Source organism: Muscardinus avellanarius (assembly GCF_963383645.1).
Source record: "Muscardinus avellanarius genome assembly, chromosome: 8".
Taxonomy (NCBI): domain Eukaryota; kingdom Metazoa; phylum Chordata; class Mammalia; order Rodentia; family Gliridae; genus Muscardinus; species Muscardinus avellanarius.
This window is the reverse complement of record NC_137794.1, coordinates 53,951,594-53,975,471: the sequence shown is the minus strand read 5'-3', so window position 1 is coordinate 53,975,471 and position 23,878 is coordinate 53,951,594. Positions and strand designations below refer to the sequence as shown.

General features: G+C 39.6%; 1 protein-coding gene across 5 annotated transcripts in view; it reads left to right on the top strand.

Annotated features, from left to right (window-relative positions):
- USP45 (ubiquitin specific peptidase 45) overlaps positions 1–23,878 on the top strand; it is a gene marked incomplete at both ends in the record, with an annotated part of 83,718 nt that overhangs the window by 37,495 nt on the left and 22,345 nt on the right. For 2 of the 5 annotated variants that reach the window (XM_080700194.1, XM_080700193.1), the window contains 6 exons: positions 69–199; positions 2,789–2,876; positions 15,104–15,185; positions 18,488–18,579; positions 19,569–19,625; positions 20,398–20,538. In XM_080700194.1, coding sequence (XP_080556320.1) covers positions 69–199; positions 2,789–2,876; positions 15,104–15,185; positions 18,488–18,579; positions 19,569–19,625; positions 20,398–20,538 — 591 coding nt within the window. The remainder of the gene's footprint in view (positions 1–68; positions 200–2,788; positions 2,877–15,103; positions 15,186–18,487; positions 18,580–19,568; positions 19,626–20,397; positions 20,539–23,878) is intronic. The other 3 variants (XM_080700197.1, XM_080700196.1, XM_080700195.1) reach the window with 2 other exon arrangements.

The window sequence follows — 23,878 nt, the reverse complement described above, 5'->3', positions numbered from 1 at the left end:
CTTATATTTTTAATGATGCTTAGTTTTAAAACTATGTATTTCTGACATAGTTGATTATGTTTTTCAAGGACCCATTAGTGGTGGAACTTTCAAGCCCAGGACCACTGACCTCAGCCTTGTTCCTGTTTCTTCACAGCATGAAGGAGACTGAAAAAGGACCACTTTCTCCTAAAGTTCTTTTTAATCAGCTTTGTCAGAAGTGAGTAGATCTGCTAGGCATGGTGTCACACCCTTGGAATTCCAGGACATGGGAGGTTGAGACAGGAAAATTGCAGGTCTGTGACCAAGCTCAGCAACTTAGCAAGACCCTCAACAACTTAGTAAGACCAGAGAACATGTTTCAGAATAAAACAATAAAAAGGGCTGGGAGTGTAGTTCAGGGGCATATTGTTTCTGGGTTCAACACCCAGTACCACAAAGAAAAATAAAGTCCTTTATTTATTCTTCACAGTAATGATTTTACTAAGATGCTGTGGTAAAGACCACAGGTTGGAAAAGAATTTCAAGACAAAGAGTAAAAGTAGGACAGATTTTGTTAAGAGGAAAGTGTTTGCATAGAGGGTCTGCAGTGGCCAAGCATGAGAGCAGGACTGGGTGAGAGTGGCAAGCCTTGGCAAACGGGGAGGCCGCCTCTCTAGCCTCTCTTGCTGTGAGCCTGCATTGTGTGTGCCCTTAGATTTTCTTTGTCTGGTGTCCTTAAGGATGATGGGGTTACATGGTGTTGATTGTAATGCAGCTGGGCTTGTGGTGGGGGTCGTGTTTCTGAAGCTGTGACGTAGCAGGTGGGGCTCTTTTGGGTCTAGAGTAGACTCCACTTGGGGTTCCCTGAAGCCTATGGTGGACGCCTCCTGAGGCCAAGCAAGGCACCACATTAGACATTTTCTGTGAAGATGTATTGTTCCCCTTATTTTGAATAAGATGAATATTTTCATCTATTTGGCATTTTTCTCTTTAGCCTTAAAGTTTGATAGCTCATATAGGCTTCATTAGTGATTCTATAAGTCATTGTAAATACTTTTTTTTTTCTCTAGGTAAAAGAAAGACAATCTACATTCATTAGTTTTCTTCAGTGATTTATGTAGAGGGCAGTGAGCAGTTCACACATGGCTGAGATGGAGTTACAGGCAGAGACATGGTAGAGGCCCTTCTATGTTCCGGAAAGATTCCTTTCCTGTGTATGAGCTTTAAAAATCATAACTGCCTCTCATTTTTCTTGCCACCTGGCAAGTGAAGCTCCCTGAGGATTGGCACTGCCCTCCCAGTCTTTTTCCACTCCACTGACGCTCCTTTATACCTGTAGCACAAGTGTAGTGTCGTGCAGCTTCTGCCTCTTACACTGTCGAGCAGGGCTAGAATTGGTGTTCATCTTGGTTCCTAATCTTTTCTCTGATCTACAGGTAGGTTCCATCCAACACATGTGGACAGGGAAGCCCACCAAGGTAGTGAATGAACATCAGCAATGTCATGAGGTTATTTGCTGCTACTTAGCAAAAGAGGAACTGAAATGGTAGATTACAGGCTAGATTAACTAACATTTGAGTTAGCTTTCTGGCAGTCAGGGACTCACATTAGTGCCTTATTAGGGTAGATGCTTATCATGAGACAATGAGAAATAAGCTTAGAGTACTGGGCTCAGAATCAAAAGCCCTGAATAGAGGTCAGTGGCACTTAGCTGGTGCTTTAGTTTTCTCAGGTATAAAATGCAGTTCCCATTTACCGTGAGTTCCTTAACAGTTTTGTTGTGTGTATCAAATGAGATGTTATTTTATCATAATGAAATAATTGTAAATTTGTCTTGTATTATATAAGGTATTATTATTTTGACAAGATCTATTCTCTTAGAACACGTCCTAGATTTAGTACTTGTTGGCATTTAAGGCAAAATGTTCATTTTAGATTGAAACTTATTTTAGAATCTATATTAAAGTTACTAAAATCAATTAAATATTTACTGTCGGTATATTCATAAGTAGCATCTGATCGTGTGTGTGTGTGTGTGTGTGTGTGTGTGTGTGTGTGTATGTGTGTGTGAGAGAGAGGCATGAACCCAGGACCTTTCAAACACTCTACCACCAAGCTACAGCCCAGCTCCCTAATCTTTTTATTTATTTATTTATTTAATTTATTTTGTGTGTGTGGGTCTGGGGATGGAACCCAGGGGCATTCGACCTTCGAGCTACAGCCCCTGCCCTATATTTTATTCTTTATTTTGAAACCGGGTTTCACTGAGTTGCAGAGGGCCTAAGTAGCTGAGGCTATCCATGAACCGCAGTCCTTTGGTCTCAGCCTCCGAATGCTGGGATTACAAGTGTGTGCCACACGCCCGGCTTAATCTTTTTATTTAATTATATTACAATATAATTGTCAAATTCTTAAAGAAAATCTATTTACAGACATCAGTGTATAGTTGATTTATAGTTATAATTAATCTGTTTTTCTTGTCATTTTTTTCCATGGTACTGGAGGTTAGATAATATATCTGGGATATACCATAGCACTAATTTATTTTTTATTTTTTGAAACAAGGTTTTGCTAAATTACCTTATGCTGGCCTTGAACCTTGAACCTGTGATCATCCTGTCTCAGTCGCCCAGAATGCGATTTCAGGCATTCTTTAAGTTCCCAGTAACACACACACACACACACCACCACCACCACCACCACCACCACCACCACCACCACGCCCGGCTGACTCTTTTATTTTAAAGTGATTTTAAATAAGAATTAACATTGATGAACTATGGATGATTATTCTCTTTTTTCCTTCCTGTTTTGTTTTAAATAATAGGGCACCTCGATTTAAAGGTTTCCAGCAACAAGACAGTCAGGAGCTTCTCCATTATTTGCTGGATGCAGTGAGGACAGAGGAAACAAAGGTCAGGTGTCTTAATGTTTGTCTATGTTCTCTTAAAAAAGGACAAAAAACTGAAAAACTAATTCTACTATAATTTTAAAGTGTAGTGAGGGCAGGGGATATGTAACTTAGTAGCTGATTGCTTGCCTAGTATATGCAAAGCCCTGGGTACAGTGAAAAGTAATTTGATTTTTTTTTTTTTTTTTGGTATTCTATGCTCCTTCCCCATCTTCTGTAAGATTATTTTCTCTTATCTTTTTATAGCCTTATTATGCCTTATTGATGTGCTTTGGTGTAAATATAGTAAATCAATTCAAACTTGCTTAAATGAAGAAAAGAGAATCTTAGCTGGACATGGTGGTGTGTTCCTACAGAGCCAAGGCAGGTCTTAACCCTGTGATCTCCTTTCTCAGCCTCCCAAGTGCTTGGCTCACAGGCGTGCACCACCATGCCTGGCCTCATCCATACTTTCATTGACTTCTTAGTGACTTTTGAATTCAACTTTTGGAAGTGTTACTCCCTTTGCCACCTCTGCTTTTGCATGTTTTGATTATGAGCCCTGACGCCTTCTATTTATTTTTATGTCACTTTCTCTCCCTCTCTCCCTTTTCTTGGATTATGGTCTCTTCAAAGAATGGTACTGGGTATTATCTACGTCCTGTATTCCTGACAGCGTTTGTGAATGTCTGTTGAATGAGTTGTCTCTACTTAACCTTAATTACAGCTTTATTTTGAGGATTTGAATTTGGAAGAAAACAAAATTAATATCTAAATAAGTTACATGAAGCCTGGCGTGGGGGCGCATGCTTGTAATCCCTGATCTTGGGAGGTGGAGACAGGAGGATCACGCAGGTTAGAAGCCAGCCTCGCTGGCTTGAGAGACGCTGTTTTAAAAAAAAAAAAAAAATAGGTGTCTGGGAGTGTAACTTGGAGGTAAAAGGGTTTCCAGGAACCCCAGTACCACCAAAAAAATAAAAATAAAAAAAGTTACACATGATAGTTTCTTGAGAATTTGCAGTTACTTTGGATATATTATAATTTGGGTGAATCAATAGATTAATACTTGCATTATCTCAGTTAAGAGTTTTATAATTAGTTAGGTTTGGGGGATATTAGCACACTCCCCCTTAGATAATTAACTAGTTAATTATTTTTGTGGTACTGGGAATTGAACTCAGAGGCATTTTACCTTGGAGTTACACCCTGGCCCTTTTATTTTTTGTTTAGAAACAGGTCTTCCTAAATTTCTGAGCCTGGCCTCCAACCTGTCTATGATCCTTTTGTTTCAGCTGCTCAAATACTGAGATTACAGGTGTGTACCATGCCCAGCTCAGCTAATATTTGATTACCTTTTCCTAGAGCTAGGGAATTATAATAGTTCGAATCAACTTTCTCAGACTCCCAAATAAATGGTCTTTCTGATTGTATGCAATGCTGCTTTTTTTTTTTTTTTATGTATTGGGGATGGAACCCAGAGGCATTCTATCTTCAAGCTATACCCCCAGCCCTTTTCTTTCATTCTTTTGTTTGTTTGTTTCTGTTTCATTTTGGGTTTTATTTTTGCGGGTCTAGGGATGGAACCCAGGGGCATTCGACCTTCAAGCTACACTCCTTGCCCTAGTTTTTGTTCTTTATTTGGGGTCTCACTGAGTTGCAGAGGGCCTTACTAAGTAGCTGAGGCTATCCACACACCTTTGATCCTCCTGTCTCAGCCTCCGGAATGCTGGGATTACAAGTGTGCAGCCACCATGCCCAGCTTCATTCTTTATTTTGAAGCAGTGTCTCACTTAGTTGCAGAGGGCCCCACAAAGTAGCCAAGGCTGCTTGTAACCCTTCCTGTCTCAGCCTTCCAAGTACTGGGATTACAAGCATGAGCTTACAATATTGCTTATTAAAGTTTAGTTTTAATGCTTGCTCATTCATGATCTGTATAAATAGTATTTTTAAAGCCTATTTAAGTTATAACCATAATTTGAAAAGTATTAAATCTGATTCAGTAACTATGGTAAAGTAATATTCTCGTTGAGGCTACAGGTAAATGTTGGCAAGGTTGGAAGAGATTGTCCTTCATACTATGAATGATAGATTTATTGTGATGCTCCTGGACCTACAGACGACATAATAGTTACTTCAGATTATCAGTTGCTGGAATGGTTTTTCCCTCAGATTTGCAGAAATATGTTTATTACATAATGGTCTTGTATCATTGTAAATGGATTAAAAATGACCTCCTTGCATTGTTTTTCTCTGTTATTAACAAAAATAATAAAGTCTATACTGGAGATGGAACCCAGGGGCATTCTACCTCAGCCCTATTTTTTATTCTTTATTTTGAAACAGGGTCTCACTGAGTTACAAAGGACCTCACTAAGTAGCTGAGGCTGGATGTTGACCACAGTCCTCTTTTCTCAGCCTCCTAAATGCTGGGATTACACGCGTGTGCCACCATGTCCAGCTTCTGTTATTTTTTTAAAATTAAGTTGTTGTTTTGCCAGAGTGGTGCTTTGGGGTGCCCAGTATCTTCAAAACTTAGACAGCGCACATTAGTTTTGAAAGCTCTTCCCTTTCTTTCACTGGTTTTGAAAGCTCTTCCCTTTCTCCCACTAGTTGATGGCTCGAGATGGCCAAGTCCGCAGGTCTCTTGGTGTTTTGAGCAGGAACAGCCGGGGCAGTCAGTGACAGTGAGAACCGGGCAGGAGCCACATTGTCTATCTGGGAACACCACAGCTGCTGGTCATGCTGTGTTGGAGCAATTGCTGCCATGTGTTTCTGATTGAAGAAAGGGTCCTGCCACCAGGACCTTTAAGTCAGAATTAAAAACTACTGACCTCCTTTCATATCATTTCATTGAATTCTTTTCTTAGGAATATAAAGTTGAGGATTATACTCTTGCCGAATTAAATAAAGCAATAAAGGGGCCATTGTGCAGAAGTGATACATTTTATATATAAAATACATAATTGTATTTATTGAAAGCAATTCTTTTATAAGCAGTCTTTTCAGCTTATAAATTTGTACGTTTTACTCTTTTTCTTCTTGCTTGAGTACTCACTAAACTTTTTATTATCTTCTCAAAGATATATTACTTTAAGCCAGGTCGCATGGTGCACACCTGTAATCCCATTACTTGGGAGACTGAGACAGGGATTGAGGATTTGAGGCCAGCCTTAATTAGCAACTCAGTGAGACCCTGTTTCAAAAGAAAAAGGGCTAAAAGTGTAGCTAGGAGGTGCAATACCCTGAGTTCAATCCCCATTAACCACCCCCCAAAAAAAATAGTCACTTTAATACATTGTTAGATAGGATTATTTTAAAGGCAGAATATCTCAAATAGCTTAAATTGTACATTATATGCTTTTTATTTTTATTTTTACAGGTCTGGATGGAACCCAGGGGGCATTTGACCTCTGAGCTACACTCCATTCCCTGGACTATTTTTTATTCTTTATTTTGAAACAGGGTCTCACTAAGTTGCGGAGGTCCTCCCTAAGTAGCTAAGGCTGTTTTTAAACCGTGATCCTCGGGTCTCAGCCTCCCAAATGCTGGGATTACAAACGTGCACCATCAGGCCAGGCTTGCACTTTTATTTTTAAAGGACATTGAAGATGGAGATTTGAAACAATTGAAACTTGATACTGCTAATTGATTAATGTGTTGCAGTTGTTAGAAGCTCCCTTACCAAAGTCTCTATCTTTTTAACCTAAATGGTTCAAAGCCCAAGTCCTAACAATGAGGGGTTGTATAGGGACCAAAACCCATTTATTTTATTTGACATGATGAATTACCTATTAATTAACTCTGTTTCTTTCTTTGTGTGTGTGTGTGTATGTGGTACTGGAGATTGAACCTAGGCCTCTGAGCTACACCCCCAGCCCTGTTTTTTCTTTATTTTGAAACATGGTCTTACTAAGTTGTGAAGGACCTTACTAAATTGCTGAGGCTGGTGGAGAACCTGCAATCCTTCTGTCTCAAACTCCTAAGTACTGGGATTACAAGCATGCTCCACCTTGTCCATCTTTAACTATTAAACATTTTAGAGTAGAAAATATAAACATGTGGTTAGGATACAAAAAAAAAAAAAAAAAAGAAAGAAAAAGCCTAACATTCAGCAGTTAATAATTTAAGTAATTGCATTGTTTTTATTTCTTTTTTAGAATGATGTAGCAGTTTTTTACTTTTTGGATACGTTTGATTTTGCATTTCAGAATGTAGCAAGGCTCATTAAATCTCTAACAGTTATGTCTGAATTAGTAAAATGATTAAGTTGTAGAATAAATTTATTCTCAGTTGAATTAGAGGTCCTTGTCACCTTGTGGAGGTGAGCATGGTGACACATGCCTATAATGCCAGTACTTGGGAAGCCGAGACAAGGAGGATTGCAGATTAGAAGCCAGCCTTAGCAACTTAGTGAGGCTCTCAGCAACTTAGTGAAATCCTCTTTCCAAATAAAAAATAAAATAGGTTTGGGGGTGTAGCTCACTGGTAGAATGACCCTGGGTTCAATCCCCAGTACAGGGAAAAAAAAAAAAAAAGGCTGTGCATGTGTGCGTGTGTACATGTGTGTGTATGTGTGTGTTTTGCTGGGGATTGAACCCAGAGACATTCTACTTCTGAGCTACATTTCCAGTCCTTTTTATTTTTATTTTTTATTTTGAAACAAGGTCTTGTTAGGTTACCGAAAGACTCACTAGGCTACTTTTTCATTAATTCTATTAAATATTTCTCTAATACATAATTTATACCACTCTAATCTTTTTGTTTTAGTTCAATAAATTATTTCTATTTTATTTTATTTTTTGTGGTACTTGGGGTGGAACCCAGGGGCTTTCTACCTCTGGGCTATACTCCCAGGCCTATTTTATATTTTATTTGGAAACAGGGTCTCGCTATGTTGCTGAGAGCCTCAATAAGTAGCTGAGGTTGGCTTCGAACCTGTGCGATCCTCGTGTCTCAGCCTCCCAAGCGTGGGGATTACAAGCATGCCCCACCACGCCCGGCTTCAATAAATTCTTTTTTTCAAAGCATTAACATTAGTTTTAATATAGGCAATGCTTGAATTGTATTGCTTCAAATTTATTGAATCAGAATTGGAGGTTATTTTAATATTTAATAGCTTTTGAGAGACATTTTATTATTTTTATTTCCTTAGCATATATTTCAGGACAGCATAAAGTATGAATTACTTCATGTTTACCTTTATACTCTACTTTGTAATTTAAATATTTTGAATATTATATTAACTTTCAAAATATGCTTAATGAAAATAGTGGTTATAGGAAATAAAATTTGCTAAACATAGCCAGCACACAAGTGGAACTTGTTTTCATAGTTGTTGGAGGTAGAGAAATTAAAATTTTATTATAAAATATGTATCATACACAGAAGAAAGTATGTGAATATGTAGTTTATGGCAAAGTAAGAACCTAACATGAATGTGGTGGCACATGCTCGTAATCCTAGTACTTGGGCTGAGACAGATCACAGGTTTGTTGCCAGCCTCAGTTACTTAGTGAAGCCCTGTGCAACTTAGTGAGACCTTGTTTCAAAATAAGGAATAAAATAGGGCTGCGGGCACTATTCAGAGGTAGAATGTTCCTGGGTTCTACCCCCAGCACCACATACACACACACACAAAAGAATCCAAACTTACTATCACCACTTTTCTCGGTCACTACAACCCTAGGTAAAAATAGTATTATCACCACCTTTGAAACTGCCTGTTCTTTGTAAACATGTCTTCCTTTCCTTGTTAGAGATAGCTGCTATTTTACTTTTGCAAATACCATCCCATTGCTTTTTCACATCATTTTGAGAACTGCCTGTGTACCCTTAAACAGGATGAATTATTTAGTTTTGCAGACTGGGTAGTAAACACACACCTATTGCCATTATTGGCTGAAGGCTCACAAAAGAAGTTATACTGAGTCTCTGGTGTAGTCGGGTTTTGGCCTCTCAGAGTTTACCAGAGCATATCCTAGGGAAGTCAGTGGGCAAAACTGTGGACGTGTTCTTAGCCGGGCTTGTTCAAGTCATAGTGTCTGGCAGGGGTGTAAGAGAGACAGACTAGATATCTGGCTCAAAAAGGCCAGAGGCCTTTGACTTCTGTGCATTTTCTGCTTCTGAGTTCATCATGGCCCCTTTCTGCTCTGTTCACTTGGTCAACGCAGACAGTTCTGAGGGGGTAATATATGTCCTTGTTGATCCAGGCAGCAGAGCATGGAGAGGACAGTGAGAACATTAGCAGTTTATTTTCTATATATGCTGTTCTCAGATTAAAAACATGGTACAAGCCAGGCCTGGTGGCATGTGCCTATGATTCCAGTACTTGGCAGGCTGAGACAGGAGGATCACAGATTTGAGGCTAGCCTTGGCAGCTTAGCAAGGCCCTTGGCAACTTAGTGAGATTCTGTCTAAAAAAGAAATTTGGGGGGGGGTAGTACTGGGGTTCCTGGAAACCCTCTGAGGTACTGAGCCTCACTAAGTACCTCCAGGCTACACTCCCACATCTATTTTTAAACTTTTTTATTTGGAAACAGGGTCTCTTAAGCCAGTGAGGCTGGCTTCAAACCTGCACGATCCTCCTGTTTTCGCCTCCCAAGTGCGGGAATTACAAGTGTGTGCCACCACGCCTGGCGAAAAAATTTTTTTTTAAAGAACTGGAGGGATATCTAGGAGATAGGTGCCCCTGGATTCAATCTCCAGTACTGAAGATGGTGATGATAATGATGATGATGGTGGTAGTGATAATAACAGTGGTGGTGGTCGTAGCTATAGTAGTAAATGTGGTACGTTGGCAAATGGCATCTTGGTGTTGGCAGTGTGCCTGGCTTGAGTCTCACCATCAGTTTGGATTAGTGACCTCCCACATTTGATGCAGAGGTGTCACTATGGAATTCCTCCTAACTTTGTTCCTGGGAATTGCCTTGCCTTCCTTGTGTGTTGGCACTGCTATTGCTTACATCCTATATGGTTGTTTCTCTTGATTTGTGTTCTTGTCCCCTGCATCAGGATGGAGATCACTAATCCAAAAACCAAAGCACTTCTGGTCCCAAGGATTTTGAGTAAGAGATATTCAACATGTATTCACCTTCCTCTACTTTGTCTTTTTTCACTTAACATACTGTAGTGATCTGTCCGTATCAGAAGATAAGAAGCTTCCTTATATATTTTTGTATCTGAACATTGATGGATGTTTCTTATTTTCAGTGATTTTGTATAGTGAATAATGCTATGATGATTAAATGTGTGATCTACATGTGTGTAAGCATAGCTATAAACACAGAAGAGAGATTGCTGGGTCAATTGATATATGGATTTGTAATTTTGGTAGACATTATCAAATTGCCCGCCATAGATAGAAATTATGCCATCTCCGCTTCATACCACATAAGAGAGTGCATAGCCCCACCAGAGTGTTCCTTAAACTTCTGAACTTTTGCAAATGATAGGTGAGAATTGTATCACTTGGTAGTTTTGGCATGCATTTCTCTTTTTGAATGTGTCTGAACATCTTTTCATCCATAATTTTTTGTCTTCTTGCCCAGGTTTTTTATGTTTTTTTTTATGATTTCTAAGAGGTTTTTACATTCTAGGGAGAAAATGTGTTTGCATGCTTGTCGTTTCTGTTTTGATTTTGTTTATAATGTGGTGGTATGTTTTTATGTAAATAAAAGTTTAAATTTTTTGTAGTTTTAAATGTAAAAATAATTTTTATTACTTCTGAATATATGAATATATGTCTCCTAATAATTTAAGATTCAAGATTCATATCTATCTATCTATCTATCTATATATTGTGTGTGTGTGTGTGTGTGTGTGTGTGTGTGTGTGTGTGTGTGGTACTGGGGTGGAACCTAGGGGCTTCCTACCTCCGGGATACACTCCCAGACCTATTTTATACTTTTATTTGGAAACAGGGTCTCACTAAGTTGCTGAGAGCCTCACTAAGTAGCTGAAGCTGGCTTCGAACCTGTGGCAAACCTCCTGTCTAAGCCTCCCAAGTGCTGGGATTACAAGTGTACACCACTACACCTGGCTAAGATTCACTTTTTGACTTAAACCTTTGATCCACTTAGAAGTTATCTTGTAGCCAGGCATGGTGGCGCACACTTGTAATCCCTGTGCTTGGGAGGCGGAGACAGGAGGATCGCACAGTTTTGAAGCCAGCCGCACTGGCTTAAGAGACCCTGTTTCCAAAAATATAAAAGTATAAAATAGGTCTGGGAGTGTAGCCTGAGGTACAAGGGCTTCCAGGAACCCCAGTACCACCAAAAAAAAAAAAAAAAAGAAGTTACCTTGTTTTGTGGTTATTTCTATTTTTCTTATATGGAATCTTGTAAATGTCTGAACTCTCTAGAATATTTTTCTTATACCCCAATTATATTAATTTTTCATATATATTTTTGGGCTTTTTTAATGACATTTCCCCTTTTTTTCTGTCTGAGTGCTAGGATCATAGAGTTTTTAATGAATTTTAATACATTTAGTAGGACCAGTCTTCCTTACCATACTCTATTCTAACTAGAGGGTATGTGTGTGTGTGTGTGTGTGTGTGTGTGTGTGTGTGTGTGTGTGTGTGTATGGTACTGAAGATTGAACTCAGTCAGGGGCATTTTATCTCTGAGTTATACCCCCAGTCCTGTTTTGTTTTGAAGCAGGGTCTCCTTAGGTTGATGAGAGTCTCACTACTTGCTGAGGTTGCCCTCAAACTGTGATTCTCTTGTATCAGCCTCCTGACTACTTGAGATTACATAGGCATGACTACCAGGCTCTAACTTAGAGTTTTTATTGCTCTTCTGTTTATTTTCTGTATTTAGTTTAGAATCAGTTTTTTCCTTCACCTTTCCCCCCCTTTTTAAAAGAGCACCAAACTATTGGTATTTTTTACTAGAACTGTTAGATGTATACATTTGGTAGACTGGTTGAAAGGTTTGTAAATAGAACCCTAGCCAAGAGTATGGAATGTCTATTTGATCAAGTTTCTTTGTGTCTTTTTTACATTATTTATTTATTTATTTATTTATTTATTTATTTATTTATTTATTCTTTTGGTACTAGAGATGGAACCCAGGGGCATTGTACCTCTGAGTGACAACCCCAGCCCTGTTTTTTGTTCTTTATTTTGTAACAGGCTCTCACTGAGTTGCAAAGGGCCTCACTAATTAGCTAGCTGAGGCTGTCCTCGAACTGTGATCTTCTTGTCTCAGCCTCCCAAATGCTGAGATTATAAGCGTGCACCACCACACCCAGCACTTCTTTGTGTCTTTGAGTAGTGTTTTAAAGTTGTTCTTATGCGCACACCTGTAATCCACCCGCTTGGGAGGCAGAGACAGGAGGATCACGCAGGTTCGAAGCCAGTTGCACTGCGCTGGCTTAAGAGACCCTGTTTCCAAATAAAAATATAAAAATAGGTCTGGGAGTATAGCCTGGAGGTAGAAGGGCTTCCAGGAATCCCAGTACCACCAAAATAAATAAATAAATAAATAAATAAATAAATAAATAAATAAATAAAGTTGTTCTTATAGATCTTGTACATTTCATAAGTTTATACCTAGATATTTTACCTTTTTAATTACTATAGTTATAAATGGAGTATTTTCTTCCATATCTGTTTTTATTTGAGTATACAAAGGCTATTAACTTCATATTAAATTCTCTTATAGTAGTATTTCATTACATTTGGTTCTTTGGGCTTTCTCAGGCAAATGGTCATATTATCTGCAAATAATTTTACTTTTCATTTTATACTTCTAAGATTTATTTTTCTATCTAAATGCATCAAGTAGAACTCTATTACAATGATAGTTTATGGTAGTAGTAAATATTTTATTTCCAGATATTTAAAAATTTTTTTCCTTAAGTGATACTGGTCTATGTTATACGCAGTCAGGTTTTTTTCTTGGGGTGTGTGTGTGTGTGTGTGTGTGTGTGTGTGTGTGTGTGTATGTTTACTTGTATTATGCTTCATGAACATAATTTTTAAGTTTCCTTTTTCCTGTGTCCTGGAACATAGGTTTGGTGGTATTCCTCTGTGATATTGTTAGGGCCTGGGGCTTTTTATAAGGCTTACTACTTAAAAATGTTCTTTTTATTCATGATAGTTGTAAGATTTTCCGTCTCTCCTGGGTTAATTTTAATAATTTCTTTTTTCCTGGAACATTATGTAGTGTATTTTTTCTTTTTTCCTTTTTTTGGGAGGTACTAGGGGGAAAAATGGGAAAAAAAGGAAGTATTCGGGATTGAACCCAAGGACATTCTGAGTTACACCCTCAGTCATTTTTTACTTTTTAAATTTGAAACAGAGTCCCACTAAGTTGCCAAGAGGGTTTCACCAAGCTGCTGAAGCTAGCCCAAACCTGCAACTCTCCTGTCTCAATCTTCCAAGTTTTGGCCTGTACCACTGCCTGAAGCTAGGTGTCCTTTTTTAAATCTATAAATTGAGCCGGGTGTGGTGCACATGCCTGTAATCCCAGTACTTGAAAGGCTGAGACAGGAGTATCACAGTTTCAAGGACAGCCTAAGCAACCTAGCAATACCCTGTACCAAAAGAAAAGAAAAGGGCTAGGGTTTCACTTTGGTGGTAGAATGCCCCCCTGGGTTCAGTCCCCAGTTAAAAAAAAATTCTGTAAGTTGACTGCTTCATATTTGTCTTTATACTTCAACTGATTTAAATACTTAAGGTGCTGACATTTCTTCTTAACACTAGGAAACATTTTGGATTCTGATGCATAGTGTTTTTATTCCCTGGGAAGTCTGCGATTGAGTTTAGTTTTTCTTTTGACATAATTTTTTGACAACAGAAATAAGCATCATTTTTACACTGCAAAGTCCAGTTGAATCATTTTATATATTAAAATGTGATATATACTTAGCAAAATGTCTTTTGAAATATAATTAACAAGCTTCCCTTCATAATATGAATTAGGGAAGACAAAACTCATCCACTAATTAGGGGCACATCTAGTATGACAGTCATTTAGTAAGTTTAATAAGTCTTTTTTTTTTTTTTTGTGGTGCTGTGGGTGGAACCCAGGGGTTTTTCTACCTCCGGCTAGACTCCCAGACCTATTTTATACTTTATTTGGAAACAGGGTCTCACTAAGTTGCTGAGAGCCTCACTAAGTAGCTGAGGTTGGCTTCGAACCTGTGTGATCTTCCTGTCTCAGCCTCCCAAGTGTGGGGATTACAAGCGTGCACCACCACGCCCAGCCAGTTCAATAAGTTTTTATTTTTGGAATATGTAGTTCCATTTCATTCTGAAAGTTTTCTGTGAAATTGAATTTTTTCTAAGACATACACAAAAGATGTAAAAATGTAAAGCAAATCATTTCCTAAGAACTGCTGAGGACATGATCAGTATTGAGAATGAGACTCAAATAGAATTATATGTAGGATTTCTTTTTGGTGTGAATATTAATTGATATTCTGGACTTTAAAGTGTGTGTGTGTGTGTGTGTGTATGTGTGTGTGTGTGTGTGTGTGTGTGTGTGTGTGTGTGTGTATGCGTGTGCGTTTATCTGTGCATGTGTTCTCCATGGCGATCATACTTGATAGCTATTTATTTATTTATTTAGTGCTATTTATTTATTTATTTATTTAGTGGTACTGGGGATTGAACGCAGAGACATTCTATCTTTGAGCCACACCTACAGTTAGATTTTATTTTTAATTGGCAAATATGCTTTCCCTAGATTGATGAGAGCCTCACTAAGTTACCGAGGCTGGCCTTGAACCCACGATCCTCCTGTTTCAGCCTCCCAAGTATTGGGATGACAAGTGTGTACCACCATGCCCAATATAACTTCTTACTTATTAAGGTTTTCTTCATAGACAAGAAATTTTAGATGATCTACTTTATTTTTTCTTGTCCTAATTAAGGAAAGTCATTTTAAAGAGAGTGAGAAAGGAAAGGGAGGGGGCATAAAGTTACTCTAAGACTATGAAAAATGAAACCAGGCTGCTTGTTTTTATAGACTGATAAAAATACTTTAAACCCAGGAGAGACCTAACATAGGAATTTGACTCTTGCTCATGAGAATTTGGCTTTAGAGAGTTCTCATGCATGGAATTTCAGAACTGAAAGGAAGAACATATTTTTACATTTAAAAAAGAATAATAATTAGGTATTTTATTTTCAAATTGGGAAACTGAGATCCACAGTATACCTTGCTTTTTGTAAGTCCTTTAATTAAGAGCATGAGGACTGAGTTAACCATTACTAGACCAGATTCTATTAATTTTGTTTTACAGAGAATACAAGCTAGCATTCTAAAAGCATTTAACAACCCAACTACTAAAACTGCTGATGAAGACACTAGGAAAAAAGTCAAAGGTATGTTGACTCTTAACTTTTGAAACTTTTTTCTAGAAGAAAACATTTTCTTTTCAGGAGAAAAAGAAGCATTATATTAACAAATTTCCTAAAGTAGTACCCTTAAAAGGATGATTTACTTAGCAGTGGCTATAAGATCTCTACCAGGACATAGAAAGAATATCATAATGTCTCCGTGTCAGTTTTATTTTATTTTATTTATTTATTTTTTTGTGTGTGTGGTCCTGGAGGTGGAACCCAGAGGCTTTCTACCTCCGGGCTATACTCCCAGACCAATTTTCAATTTTATTTGGAAACAGGGTCTCACTAAGTTGCTGAGAGCCTCACTAAGTAGCTGAGGCTGGCTTCGAACCTGTGCAAGCCTCCTGTCTCAGCCTCCCAAGCGTGGGGATTACAAGCGTGCGCCACCGCGCCCGGCTCTCCGTGTGAATTTTAAAAAATAAAAAACTTTAAGCCAGTCATGGTGACACATGCCTATAATTTGAGTATTTGGGAGGCCGAGATAGAAAGGTTGCAGGTTTAAGGCCAGCCTTGGTAACTTATTGAGGCCCTGTTTCAGAATAAAAGATCACACAGAAACCAGGTGTGGTGACACATGCCTGTAATCCTAGTACTTGGGAGGCCTCACAAATTTAGTGAAATTCAGCAATCTAGCAAAACCATGTTTCAAAAAATAAAAAAAGGGGGGCTTGGCATTTAGTTTGGGGGCATAATCCTTGACTTCAGTCCCTAGTGCCGTAAATAAATAAAAAATATATACATACATTCATACATACATAGCTGGTGGGGGTATACCTTGGAGGTAGAACTTCGCTGAATTCAATCCTCAGTACCACAAATAAATAAATTTGTATCCATGTTGACAGTGATAACCTTACATGATAACCTTATTCAAAGGGAGACTTGAAGAATTTTTTTTCCCCAGTGGTATTAGGGATTGAACCTAGGGGCATTCTACCTCCAAGCTAAACCCATCTATATTTTATTTATTTTACTTAATTTTTATTTATTTATTTATTTTAGAAACAGGGTATTGCTAGGTTGATGAAAATCTCACTAAGTTGCTGATGCTGGCTTTGAACCTGTGCTCCTCCTCTCTCAACCTCTCAAATACTGGAATTACAAGCTCGTGCCAGTAGCAACCTTCTTTGGAAATTTACATTTGGCATATTGTGGCTTTTTTTTTTTTTTTCCCCAGTACTGGGGATGGAACTCAGGGCATTCTACCTCTGAGATACACTCACAGCCCTATTTTTAACTATCTTGAAAAAGGGTCTCACTAAGTTGTGGAAGGCCTTCCGGCTGCGAACCTGTGATCCTCCTGTCTAAGCTTCCCAAATACTGGGATTACAAACATGCACCACCAATCTCGGCTATATTGTATCATTTTTTGTGGTCCAAAAAATAGACTTTTGTATATTACTTAGGTCTATTTAGATAAAATTCTTTTCTTTGAGGGAGGGAAATAATGGGGGTTACACCCAGGGGTACTTTTACCTCTGAGTTACATCCTCAGCCCTATTATATCTTTTTTGAAACAGGTCTTGCTAAATTGCTGAAACTGGCCTTGAACCTGCAGTCCTCCTGATTCAACCTCCCAAGTACTGAGATTATAGGCATGTGCCACCACACTCAGCTTTAGATAAAATTCTATGTGCTTCAAAAACTGTTGCAAAGAAACCATTTATGGGTGGGAGTTCTGATTAAGTCAAAGTTAGATGCAGTTTGCCTTTTGCTTGTGTTTGCTGTTCATTAGTCAAAATATGGAACAAAAACAATGATTAATCAAAGCTGTTCAATCATATTTTTGTATATTTGCGTATGAGTTTATCTATTACAATAGTAACAATGTACCTAGTCTTAATGTATATTCTATTTTGAAATTTTAACTGTTGGTATGATGCTGTCATTTTTAGAAAAAAATTTTAAAATACTGTTTTATTCTGCTCTAACTTCTATTTTTGTTTCATAATGTTTATATTTCATTTCTATACTTTATAAATAAATATACTTACATTGTTTTTAAATGCTCCAAAACTATTACCACAGTTAAAGGTTCAAGATATTTAGTTTCTCCTGATTCCTTTATGTTGCTCTTTATTCTTTTGTGTTGAGGTAGTGCCACCTAGTGTATGCTTAGAGTAACAGCCTAGTTTTTTTTTTTCCATTTTGGTAATCTAATTTTAATTTCTTGTATAATTTTTCTTAAACATATTGATTTATCATAGTATTTTAAAATAATTATTTTAGTTAATATATTTATTGATATGTTAAATATAAGTATTTTCTGTCATGTGGTGCTTCAGATAATGTTTTAAATGATTTTAAATCCTGTTTGCATGAAACTTCAAGATAAGAGGCCCCAAAATGATAGTTTTGTTTTTTGCAGTACTGGGGATTGAACTCAGAGGCATTCTACCTCTGAGGTACACCTTCCCAGCCCTATTTTTTATTCTTTATTTTGAAACAGGGTCTCACTAAGTTGTGGAGGGCCTCACTAAGTAGCTGAGGCTGGCTTTGAACCTGCGATCCTCCTCTCTCTGCCTCCCAAGTAGTGGGATTACAAGTGTGTACCACCATGCCTGGCTAGAAGAGAAGTTTGAAATAGGGTTGAATAGTTTTTCTAATATATTTTATCCATCATGATTTGTTAAGGAAACTTTCAAGTTTCCATTAAAGTAGAGAGAATAGTATAATGATGCCTTTTGTACCTGTCACCCAGCTTAAGCTGCATTCATGATTTACAATGTTTAGTTTATTTCTTCAACCTTAGATTATTTTAAAGCAAATCAGTTTCCTTTGTTTCATAAATATTTTCTAAGCAAAATTATTTTAACTTTTAAAAATAAGCCTATGTTTATATGTGCACGGATAATTTATTAACTTCTTATTTTCATTCTTTTACTGTGCTGTTTATTGTCTTTTACAACTTTTTTGTACCATAGTCTTGACATCTGTATCCTGAAAGCATAATCTTCTTCCCTGTTCTGTGTGCCTCCTAGTAGACACAGAGGCTTTGAAAGGTTTAATGGGAGCAGCTGAGATGTAGTATGAATAGTGGCATTGCTTTACTTATTATACTTAAATTTAAGAACAGTTCAATGTTTCTTGGTAGCTGATGATCATATTTCCTCTACGAAACTATAACTGGAAAAAGACATTAGAACACTATATAGTAAAATATACTATTAAATGTAATGAAGGATGTCTACCTTGTTCAGATTATTTTTGAATAAACAGATAATAGCATGTGACACTGTTGGATGGTTGATATTTTTGTGTTAAAAGTATGATTTTTACAGCATATGGGAAAGAAGGTGTGAAAATGAACTTCATAGATCGGATTTTTATTGGTGAATTAACTAGCACAGTCATGTGTGAAGAATGTGCAAATGTAGGTACTTTGGAATTCAATTCTTGAAATAGATTATAATCACACCATTTTATTGTGTTTTATTTCACATATATCATAAGCAGTCATTTTAAAAATTATGATTGATGACTACATACTAATCTATAAAAGTCTTTTAAAAATATACCCTATACGCTTAGAAAATAAACAATTATTTTTCATAGATGTGCTCATGTGTGATATTTTATTTTTCCTCTTGACACACCTGTGAGGTGCTTTTGGCCTATCTTAATTTGCTAAAACATATTAGCTACTTGTTTAGATTTATGTGAGAGAGAAATTTCTGTTACGAGAGTACCTATTCTACATTGCAGTATCCTAGAATATAATTCCAGTAGAAATAATACATAACTAAGGGTGATCTATCACAATTGACTTAACTTTTATATTTGTATGTTTCAGTAAAATCTTTCTAGTCTTGACTCATGTTTGAGTACTTTTAAATGCCATCTATAACAACAACTTAAAGCATGCATACATTTTTATAGATTTTTAATTGCTTGATGAGGATATTTCTGAAAGTATATTGTTTAGAGTATGATAAGTATAAATGTGTCATATTTTGATGGTAAAATGAAAAGTTTTGATGGCCATTTTCCTATCCTAGATTATGGAGTACTCTTCTGCCCTCTGTAGTTTTATAAAACCAGGATTATAAATTATATCTCCTCCTAACTTGTTCCATTGAAACACAATGTATCAACATGGTATTGCTTCATTTTCTATAATGTTTAACATAGAAATTGAGTTCACTCTCACAAAGGTAGAAAGTATCTTTTAAAGCAGGTGTATCCTAAGGAATCTACAAACCACTGTCACACTCTGCTTTTTTCCATGGCTTTTTCTTAGCATTTCATACTTTGTTATAAGTTTAAATTTTAAGTTTCTGGAAAGTTTGAGTTCTTTGATATTTTACAAAGCTACATGTTATTAGAATTCTAATTAAGTTCTCAATCTGTTTTGTTTTTAAGATCTCCACAGTGAAAGATCCTTTCATTGATATTTCACTTCCTATAATAGAAGAAAGGGTAAGGAGAAAAAAAGCTCATGAGGTTTTTTTGAGGAATATTTATTCATCCGTTCATTTTGACATTTGTTGAGTATATTGTTAGATATCTGAGAGCCATTATTTTTTTGTGTATAATTGTGTTAGTAGCTGGGCACAGTGGCACATGCATGTAATCCCAGTACTTGGGAGGCTAGACAGGATGATTTCAGGTTTGAGCTCAATGTCAGCAACTTGGTGAGACCTCAGTTCAAAATAAAAAGGGCTGGGTGTGTAAATCAGGTAGATGGCCTTTAAGTCCAATTACCAATATTCCCACCACCAAATGAGTTTCTTTGGTGTGTTTGATACTGGGGTTTGTGCCGGTGTGCACAAAATAAGCTTCTGTTCTTATTATCCAGAATATTTCTTTTCTTTTCCTTTTTTTTTTTTTTTTTTTTGCAGTACTGGTATGGAACCCAGAGGCATTCTACTACAGAGCTACACCCCTACCCTATTTTTTATTCTTCATTTTGAAACATGGTCTCACTAATTTGTGGAGAACCTCACTAAGTAGCTGAGGATGGCCTAGAACTGTGATCCTCCTGTCTCAGCCTTCCAAGTACTGAGATTAGTGTGCACCACCATGCCTGGCTTATCCAGGAATTTAAACTTTATATTTTTATTTTGAGAATTAATATTAAGGATATAATCATTTTTTATATTTCAAATGAGTTAGAGATTTTTAAAAGAAGATTCTATCTAGAATATATTTGCTAAGGACGTTCTGTGTTTTGTATATGGCATCTACATAGGTTTCAAAACCTGTACTCTTTGGAAAAATGAGTAAATGTAGAAGTTTACATGAGACAGATCATGATCTGCACAGCGATCCTGTTGCTGTAGAAATTGCGCAACCCAGAACTACGGAGAGGCACTCTTCATCTAAAGAGAAAGTAAGACTATGAGCATTGGTTAGACATCTGCTTTTAAGTAGTTTTTATTAAGACAAATTTCAAAATATATAAAAGTAGAGAAAATAGTATAATAAACTCCCATGCATCCATTTCTCAGCTTCATAAATATCAACTGATAATTACGCTTTTGCTGTATCTCCCACATTTTCTCCTTCTAGTATCCCAGATTATTTCTACTAAATCCTACATATATCATATACGTCAAGGTATGTTACTAAAAGATACTCATTAGGCGCACACTTGTAATCCCAGCATTCACGAGGCTGAGACTGGAAGATCACGGTTCACGGACAGCCTCTGGTACTTAGTGAGGCCCTCTGCAGCTCAGTGAGACCTGGTTTCAAAATAAAGAATAAAAAATAGGGCAGGGGGTGTAGCTCGGAGGTAGAATGCCCCTGGGTTCCATCCTCAGATCTGGCAAGAAAAAAAAAAAACAACTCATTAAGGGCTGTGGGTATAGCTCAGTAGTAAAGCACTTCCTTAGTATGCTAAAAGCCCTGAATTCAATTCCCAGCACCTCAAAAAAAAAAAAAAAAAAAGAAAAGAAAAAGAAAAAAATCCTATTTGCAAAAACATACAGACCATCATCATACCTAAAAATATAACTTGTAATGGCACCAAAATTCAATCATTACTGAAATCTCTGTAGCTGCCTCGTATATACTCAGGTTTTGTTTTGTTGTTTTGTTTTGTTATTAATTTATTTTTTAAATTGGTGCATTGTAGTCATATATCAATCACATTGGAGTACAAGACTTGAGAGGATATACAAGCACACATCATCCAATTAGCCCTCCTCCAGCCCCCATCCCATTCCCTCCCCCTCCCTCCATCCCACACTTCTTTGGTGATTTACTTTGATACATTTGTTTATGTACCTCCTGCGTTTTAAAGAGGCTCCGCGTCCTCCAGTATTACATACCCTCTGATTGGTCACATTAGTTGCTTCACTATAGGGCCCTTTCTATAGCTCAACCTCTTCCTGTTGCCCTTTTCCTCCTAGTTATTGCTGATTAAGAGAAGCGTCTGATTTATATTTTCTGCGATATTTCTCTGTGCATGCTGCGTTGCAAGGTACCGATCCCACTCTTGATGGTCCCAGTAGTGGCCTGGTTACTCAGTGGACTGATCCAGACCTCGCTGGCTCAAGCAGCGGCCTTGCCTCATGGGAGGCCCCAGTTCTGGTCTCGCTGGCCCCTGCACCGGTCTAACCCCTAAGCTGGCTTTGGTCCCGAACTTGGAGTCCGCAGGAGTGAACTTGCCTCACGCCAGGCTCCGATGCTGGCCATTGGCCCCTGCACCGGCCTAACCCCTTGGCAGGATTCCAATCCCGGCCTCGGAGGCCCCAGCACCGGCCTAGCCTCAGGGCAGGCTCCAATGCCAGCCTCGTTGGCCCCAGCACCAGCCTAACCCCTCAGCAGGTTCTGTTCCCGGCCTAGGAGGCCCCAGCACTGGCCATGTCTCACGGCAGGCTCCGATGCTGGCCTCGCCTCACGGCAGGCTCCGATGCCGGCCTCGCTGGCCCCAACACCGGTCTAGCCCTTCGGCAGGTTGTTATCCTGGCCTCGGAGGCCCCAGTACCGGCCTTGCCTCACGGCAGGCTCCGATGCCGGCCTCGCTGGCCCCAACACCGGTCTAGCCCTTCGGCAGGTTGTTATCCCGGCCTTGGAGGTCCCAGTACCGGCCTTGCCTCACGGCAGGCTCTGATGCCGGCCTAGGAGGCCCCAGTACCGGCCTTGCCTCACGGCAGGCTCTGATGCCGGCCTCGCTGGCCCCAGAATCGGCCTCACCCCTCGGCAGGCTCCAATCCCGGCCTCGGAGGCCCCAGTACCGGCCTTGCCTCATGGCAGGCTCCGATGCCGGCCTCGCTGGCTCCAGCACCGGCCTAACCCCTCGGCCGGCTCCGATACTGGCCTCGGAGGTCCCAGCACCGGCCATGCCTCACGGCAGGCTGCGATGCTGGCCTCACTGGCTCCAGCACCGGCCTAACCCCTCGGCAGGCTCTTATCCTGGACTCGGAGGCCCCAGTACCGGCCTTGCCTCAAGGCAGGCTCTGATGCCGGCCTCACTGGCCCCAGCACCGGCCTAACCCCTCGGCAGGCTCCGATCCCGGCCTTGGAGGCCCCAGCACTGGTCATGCCTCACGGCAGGCTCCGATGCCGGCCTTGCTGGCCCCAGCACCAACCTAACCCCTCGGCAGGCTCTTATCCTGGCCTCGGAGGCCCCAGTACCGGCCTTGCCTCACGGCAGGCTCCGATGCCAGCCTTGCTGGCCCCAGCACCGGCCTAACCCCTTGGCAGGCTCGTATCCTGGCCTCGGAGGCCCCAGTACCGGCCTTGCCTCACGGCAGGCTCTGATGCCAGCCTCACTGACCCCAGCACCGGCCTAACCCCTCAGCAGGTTCTGGACCCGACCTCGGAGGCCCCAGCACAAGCCTTGCCTCATGGCAGGCTCCAATGCCGGCCTCGCTGGCCCCAGCATCAGTCGAACCCCTCGGCAGGTTCCAATCCCGGCCAAGGAGGCCTCAGTGGTGGCCTTGCCTCACAGCAGCTCCAATGTCGGCCACTGGCCCCGGCGCCCGCCTAACCCCTCAGCAGGTTCCGATCACTGTCTCTGTGGTTATTATTTCAAAGGTTCCGGGTGTAATATATCAGATCTCTGCCTCCCCTGAGTATTGGCCACTGGCATTGCCACTGCCTCCACCATTTCAAATCCTTCCCAGGCTCTTTTTCCACTCTGAATGTTGTCCAGTGTTCCTAAGCATGCGTGATGGTAGCATTCGACACTTGGTGTAATTTCTCCAAAAAAAAAAAGTTGGTAGGATCCAGTTTCTGCTTCTCCTGAATACAAGTCTCCACCACCATCGCGGAGAAATCTTTCAACACCGCATTTCTCCTTGGTCTCCGCTAAACTCTCTCCTTACAGGTGATGTCTGAGATTCTTAACAATATAGAGAAATAGCAGTCCTCTTTCACGGCAAATTTTTCCATAAGTTCCAATGCATTTAGATAAGTTTTGTCTGCATCTCCAGTGTCCTGGCATCCATAATGGCTTTCTTACCTCCTCTCCGATATTTTTCTTTATCTTTTTTCTGTTCTGGGCCCGGTTTCTCCAGGGGTCTGGCGTGCTACGTGACGTTCGGCCCGGGGCCCAGGGTCCCGGGCCCCGGCTGGTGTGCCCCGCGCGCGACCCCCGCCCAGAACCCAGCGTCTTACTGGGCCCGGTTTCTCCAGGAGTCTGGCGTGCTACTCGCAGTTCGGCCCGGGGCCCAGAGTCCCGCGACCTGGGCCCCATCTGGCGTGCCCCACGCGCGACCCAT